Source organism: Zingiber officinale, chromosome 5B, assembly GCF_018446385.1.
Source record: "Zingiber officinale cultivar Zhangliang chromosome 5B, Zo_v1.1, whole genome shotgun sequence".
Taxonomy (NCBI): Eukaryota; Viridiplantae; Streptophyta; class Magnoliopsida; order Zingiberales; family Zingiberaceae; genus Zingiber; species Zingiber officinale.
In genome coordinates, this window is record NC_055995.1 from 63822131 (window position 1) to 63829330 (window position 7200).

General features: G+C 38.7%; 1 protein-coding gene across 1 annotated transcript; it reads right to left on the reverse strand.

Moving 5' to 3' along the window:
- Positions 1–637: 637 nt before the first annotated feature.
- LOC121986678 (serine/threonine-protein phosphatase BSL3-like) lies at positions 638–1181 on the reverse strand (the record flags this gene model as incomplete). The annotated part of the gene is made up of 3 exons (XM_042540630.1): positions 638–747; positions 842–981; positions 1058–1181. Coding segments are annotated over 3 exons (348 nt in total), but the record flags the coding sequence as incomplete, so codon positions are not given.
- Between the last annotated feature and the right edge of the window lie 6019 nt (positions 1182–7200).

A 7200-nucleotide genomic window follows, 5' to 3' on the forward strand; every position in this document is an offset into this window, starting at 1 on the left:
AGTACTAAATGGGTGACTTGATGTTATGTTCTATTTATCTTGTTATCATGTTATGGAAACCATATTAGTGTAGTTCGGATATGAAAACAAAAGAAAAGTTTTATTAATCTAAGAAAAATTATTTTAAGTCTTCCGCTGTAATATGTACATAAAGTATCGTAGCCCCGTCCCTTAGGGTTAGCAGGGAGGGCGGGCGTTACATAACGACACTGTTTCAGCAACGGTGTAAAATTGATGTACTATGAATATACCTTGACAACTACCCATGTTGGTTGTTATTTCCCTTGACACTTTGAATTTGCCGAGCTCAAACACCCATTCCTTATCAATTACATGTTACACTCAAAATTTATCTTGTACACAAAATCGCCAAAGAAACTTTAGCGACGGAACTGCAATAGGGGAAAAGATTGTTATTATACATGGCTCATAGTAATTGTTAACCTCGGTTTGTCACGACAAGGAAAGAATAACTACCACAAAAACACTATTGGTGAGCAACTTTCAATCAACTTTACATGTTGAAATATCTAAGAGCTTTACAAATTTTGATGGCCAGTTTATAAACCCAACTTCTTGTTCAAAAGAGTAGGTCCCAAAACTGAACCGCCAGGAACCTCAGTTCATAGGAGGGGAATTAGTATACCATATTTGGGATGATTTCTATATCCAGGCTAGAGAACCTCGATCATTTGCCACTTGAGGTCTGCCTCGGGTAGGCATGGCTGGTCTATTGGCATTAATTTCCTGAGGAGATAAACAATTTTGTTTCCAAGTCATAAAGAATGCAGATAGATGCAAAAATAAAGTGCAAACATCAAAAGAGTTAACGCAGCAATACTTGCATCCATGTATCCTCAATATGACGTTCCGGTGATGTTTCAGGAGAATGGAAGGCAGGAGGTAAGGGATGAATTAGCTTTGGGGCAACCACAAGATCTCGTCCGAAAACCAAAATTGCCCCCGTGTTATTTGTTGTTCCTGGATATATGGATTGAAAGAAAATTAGGAGAATTAATAGACAAATAATAGACTGAGCAAAGCTATGGATCCTCACCACAATAGTTAGTTGCAGAGAAAAGAGTGATTAAATGGCCCTGAGCAAATCGTTCAAAACCATCCATGACACACTCATGTGCCCTTACTATCAACTGGAGGTCATTATTTTTGCAGAACTCAATAACTAACTCGGTCAGGTTGTCACATCAAAAGATCAAAAATTTGAAACCATTGTATAGGAATTGAGTAGAAAATGGTCCGAGCCAAACATATAATCACTCACCCCAAAAGTAACCAAGCCAGGCCCCCTGGCATTTGGTCTTAACCCCTCAACACTGTCGTTCTCTGTTGGATCAGACCTGTATGAATAAGAAACAGGAAATAGTTATTCATAGAAATAAGGTATTTCTATTTAGTTATTTATTTGTTTGACCATAGCAGATCCATAAGAACTATTGCACCAGTTTCCATTGTGATAGGTCGTTGAAGGTTTTCGATCTGCTCTACATGATTTATGGAATGACCAATACCACCATGCATGCAGATAACTTTCTTCTCCATTAAAGCAGCTAAAGGAAACCAATTAAACAATCTGTTAATACGATGCCATGCCCAGATTCTATCTTGTTCTCCCTGTTTCCAAACAATAAACAATGATATGGAACATAATTTTTTCTTGATAAAGTAAATAATGACAGCAAATAGAAATTAGTGGTACCATTCTCTCGATACACTCGGTACGAAACCCAAATAAAGAATTAATGTCTGTTGCCTCATGGTTTCCACGAATTAAATGTATATTATGTGGGTATTCAATCTGTAACATTGATTCAGAAAATTTTGAAAAGTTTAAAGATACAACATATTTGTAAACATAAACCTGTACAAGAAGAGTGCAAAGTAATACCTTCAAGAATTCTTTGATGCTAAATATTTTCATAAAAATATTTGCTTGGATAAGACTGATCACATTGACAAGCTTGAGGGGAAAGTAATACCTTCAATGCAAGGAGAAGAGTAATAGTTTCCAGGCTATGTTGGCCACGATCAACGTAATCACCCAAAAAGAGATAATCAATATAACTGAAAGTGGCAAAAACATAAGACAGTGTCACAAGCGGATAAAGAAAAATATGAACTAAAATTAACACTACAAATTAAAAAAAAAAAGATGCACCCAAGTGTGTAGCCAAAACTGTGTATCAACATCTATTTTCATGCTGCAATATATGCAAATAGGCCAAAGCAAACTTAAACCTAGGATCTGAATAACTGAAGTCATGGAGTACAAGTGCAAACCAAAATACTATAGGTCAAAAAAAGCTGCACATTATCATCTGGGACACTTTGAATTTGCAGAGCTCAATCCTAAGATGCTTCACCAATTAAAGAAATTCAAGAACTATCACTTATATGTACAAGCCTGAACAACCACAACACTTGTAACAAGGATTTAGTACATGTCGATGAAAAAGTTATGCTTTACAAAAGCATCCAACAATTACAAAAGATGACAATGCATATTGTAAGAATAAGATGAACTATACCTCTACATCGAGCCCCAATGAATTCCTTCGAATCACATCTTTTAGATGTAATATATGCCACCGGTGTAGTATCACTTCGAATTCCTTCAATTTTCACCTTCCCTCTAGCAACCTTGAAGAAGGATGATGGAGTGACATTTGCTCCTATACCTCTCACACGTCCACCATGTTCGTTAGAATTCAAGGTCTTCATGAGAATATCTTCACGAAGCGCTGATGAAAGTCGCGAGCTTTTCCATCACGAAGAATGCCAAAGCAGAGATTTCCTTTTCAATTATGTTTAATTGAAAAGTACAATTATGTTTAATTGGTGTTCCTTTTCAAGAGACGTAATCATCATTATAATTTTTGTAGTTATCGACAAAATCTAACACCAAAGTCAATAAGGTTTAACTTCTCTTTTACCTATCAAATAACATTCCTCTCCATCTAACATAATTTTTAACCAACAGATCAATTTCTGGTTAGTCATCTCTATTTGGATTATAACAAACATCTCAATTTCTGGTTTATTCCCAAAGATCATATTGAGTCAACAAACAACTCAATTTCTGCTGTAAATTTACAATGTCGTATGGTAAAATTTGTTTAATCAATAATATCTCTATAAGAGACATCTCAAAACTCCAAGTGAAGAAACTCTTAGATATGAAAACAGAGATACTTCAGAGTCTAGTGAAATAAAAATGATAGATTAACAAAAAAAAACTAACTTTAGAAGAAAGGGCAAGCTAGTATGGAAATCAAGCAATCAGTAGTTGGGGTTCTTAAAGCAAAAGGACATTTCAACCAACAAAAGCTGCAATCTACCTTGTATTAGATAATCACTAAAAAAGTTGACAAGGAAAGTTACGTGAGAGGTGAAGGATTGAGCATCTGTATCATATCTCGTACTGAATCAGAATTACAAAAAAATAATAAGAAGAAAGATCTTGGTGCCTTACAGCAACAAGGGAAGTTGAAAATTGATGGCAAAGCAATGGTATAGAATCCCTCACCTTTCAGCTTCTCAAAAAGCCATTTATCCTTCTCCTCCACTATGCTTGAAAAAGCGCTGATGAAGTCAAGATCAAATCATCATAAGACATCAATCGAGAAAAGATCGGATTAAAAAGATAAACGCAGGAATGCATGCGATTTCTCCCTTGTATGAACCAGAAAAGGGCAAAAACCAGAATGTAAAAGACTCAAGCATCACGGTTGTGTGGCGAACGTCAAAAATATGATCCATGAGATGACCTAAAAAAATCCCTTGGATTGGGCTAGGGAACATCCTGGATCTCAACACGCACACTACTCTACCTCCGCTCAAGATCGACATTTGGGCGAAAATGCTTTCTTTTACACCGCTTCTTCCATGAGATCAAAGAAACCGGTAGGGCTCACAGAAAAAATCAGAGAAAATACAAAAAAGGAAAGGTTCTACTTACAGAAAGGTCATCGCTCATGGACGAAATCTCTGCTTTGGCTTAAAAATGACCGGGATGCAAAGAAGGCCTCCTCTTCTCGAGTTGGAGGAGATGCAGTATGGTTGGACGGAGAAGCAAGGGTGTCGTGTCTTGATCCTGATCGAGAGAGGAAGGGGCGTCGATCTAGGAAGGGGAAGAGGGAGATGAGGCTGAGAGAGATGGTCAGACGGCCAGCGGCTAGGAGGAAAGTCGTGGTGGTGTCGCGACGGTATACGGTGGACGGCGCAATATAGGTTTAGGTTTGGAGGGAAGAGTGAAGTGTTGCAAATTTTGGCTAAGTATTGGTGGGAAAATTAAATTATTTTATTTTATTTCATTAACACCAGGTTTTAAAAACCATTGTTAAAACCGGTGTCTATTAACGAAAAAAAGGCGCTCATAGACATCGGCTAAAAAACCAATGTCTATGAGCGAAAATCTGCGCTCATAGACATCGATTTTTGAAAAAACCGGTGTAAAATACTCAAAGACATCGGTTTTTGCTTAAAACCGTTGTTGTTCCACCGATGTTTAGGAGGGTTTTTCTTGTAGTGGGTATTTCTAGAAAAGGACTTTGTTTCTAGAAAAACTAGTGGGAGTACGTTCGATCTTGAAGAAGTTCAAGATATGGACCATAACATTGAGGCCTTGATGGAAGTTGAACTGGAACCACAAAGTGTTGTGGATGATGACATTGTTCCATAAAGAGTTGAGGAACAACAACCAGTTCAAGTAGACCTACCTCTTCGCAGGTCTGATAGGGTACGTCGTCAGCCTGAGAGATACTCATTTCTCTTGTCTGACCATGATGATGTTATGCTCATTGAGAATGAGCCTACCTCCTATCAGGAAGCTGTGATGAGATCAGATTCTGAGAAATGGTTAGAGGCCATGAGATCCGAGATGGAATTCATGTACACCAACCAAGTATGGACTTTGGTTGATCCACCTGAAGGTAGCTAAAGGGTCGTTTGGTAGGTAAAGGTTTCAAGCAAATTCATGGTATTGACTATGATGAAACCTTTTCTCTAGTAGCGATGTTTAAGTCCATTCAGATCATGCTTGCTATTGCAGCATACCACGATTATGAGATCTGGCAGATGGATGTCAAAACTGTGTTTCTGAATGGAAACTTGCTCGAGGATGTGTACATGACACAACCTGAGGGTTTTATAGATCCATTGCTTTCTGGCTGAGTATGCAAGCTGCATAAGTCCATTTATGGACTAAAGCAAGCTTCTCGAAGCTAGAATCTTCGATTCGATGATGCGATCAAATAGTTTGGTTTCATCAAGAATGAAGATGAGCCCTGTGTCTACAAGAAGGTTGTTGGGAACACAGTTGTCTTCTATGTATTGTATGTGGATGACATACTACTCATTTGAAATGACATCCCTTTGCTGCAGTCTGAAAAGACTTGGCTGGTGAATTATTTCTCAATAAAGGACTTAGGTGAAGCAACCTGTATTCTAGGCATAAAGATCTATAGAGATATATCTAAGAGATTGCTTGGCCTAAGTCAAAGTACATATATTGACACAGTATTACTACGGTTTGCCATGCAGAATTCCAAGAAAGGATTTTTGCCGATGTCACGTGGTATGAGTCTTTCGAAGACTCAAAGTCCCTCTTCTAGAGAGGAGAGAGACCGCATGGATAAGATCCCTTAGGCTTCAGCCATAGGATCTATCATGTACGCCATGCTATGTACTCGTTCTAATGTTTCGTATGCTTTGAGTATGACAAGCAGATACCAGTCAGATCCAGGTGAGCATCACTGGATAGTGGTCAAGAATATTCTTAAGTACTTGAGAAGGACTAAGAATATTTCTTGATATTGGTGATGATGAGCTAGCTGTAAAGGGTTATAGTGATGCCATCTTCCAAACTAACCAGGATGATTATAGATCGCAGTCTGGGTTCGTGTTTTGCTTGAATGGTGGTGCTGTGAGATGGAAGAGTTTGAAGCATGACATAGTTGCTGATTCTACAACAGAGGCCGAGTATATTACTGCATCAGAAGAAGCAAAGGAGGCAGTTTGGATCCGCAGGTTCATTACTGAGCTTGGGGTGGTTCCTAACATAGCCGATCCTATAGAGCTCTATTGTGACAACAATGGAGTAATTTCACAGGCTAAGGAACCTCGCTCACACCAGCGGACCAAACACATACTACGGGACTTTCATCTCATTCGAGAGATCATCGATAGAGGAGATGTGAAGATTTGCAAAGTACCCACAGAGGCTAACGTCGCTGATCCCTTGACCAAGGCTTTGGCACAGAGAAAGCATGATGGTCACACTAGGTCATTAGGCCTTAGAGCCTACATTGATTGACACTAGTGCTAGTGGGAGATTGTTAGTTAGAGCCCTAGAGCCAATCATATGATGATTGTTGTATGGACTCGATGTATCATATTCCTATATACTAATGAAGGCATTTCTTTATGGTTATTATACTTTTTTGTATTGGTGTCAAATAACTAAGTATAATAGCGTCCTTGAGTAGAAGATTCTTATCTATATCAATCGATTGGTCACTACAAGAAAAACCTTCATAGACATCAGTGGAACAACAACGGTTTTAAGCAAAAACTGTTGTCTTTGAGTATTTTACACCGGTTTTTCCAAAAATCGGTGTCTATGAGCACAGATTTTCACTCATAGACATTGGTTTTTTAGGCGATGTCTATGAGCGCCTTTTTTTAGTTAATAGACACTGATTTTAACAACGATTTTTAAAACCCGGTGTTAATGAACCAAAATAAAATATTTTAATTTTCCCACCAGCCAAAATTTGCAACACTGTGAAGTTCTCTCTAAACCTAAACCTATATCGCACCTCTTCCTCCGACCATCTCTCTTAGCCTAAACCTAAACCTAAACCTCTGACCATCTCTCTCAACCTCATCTCCCTCTTCCCCTTCCTAGATTGACGCCCTTTCCTCTCCCAATCAGGATCAAGACACGACGCCCTTGCTTCTCCGTCCAACCACACCGTATCTCCTCCAACTCCTCCCTTTGGGTGAGAAGAGGAGACCTTCTTCGCATTCCAGTAGTTTTTCCTTCATCCATCTTCGGTCCAGCATTCACTGCCATCGCTGGAGTCCTTCTTCACATTCCGGTAATTTTTCCTTTATACATCGTCACTACTGAAGTTCTTCCTCATCTTCGACAGTTTCATCTTCTTGATCTCTTGTTTGCAA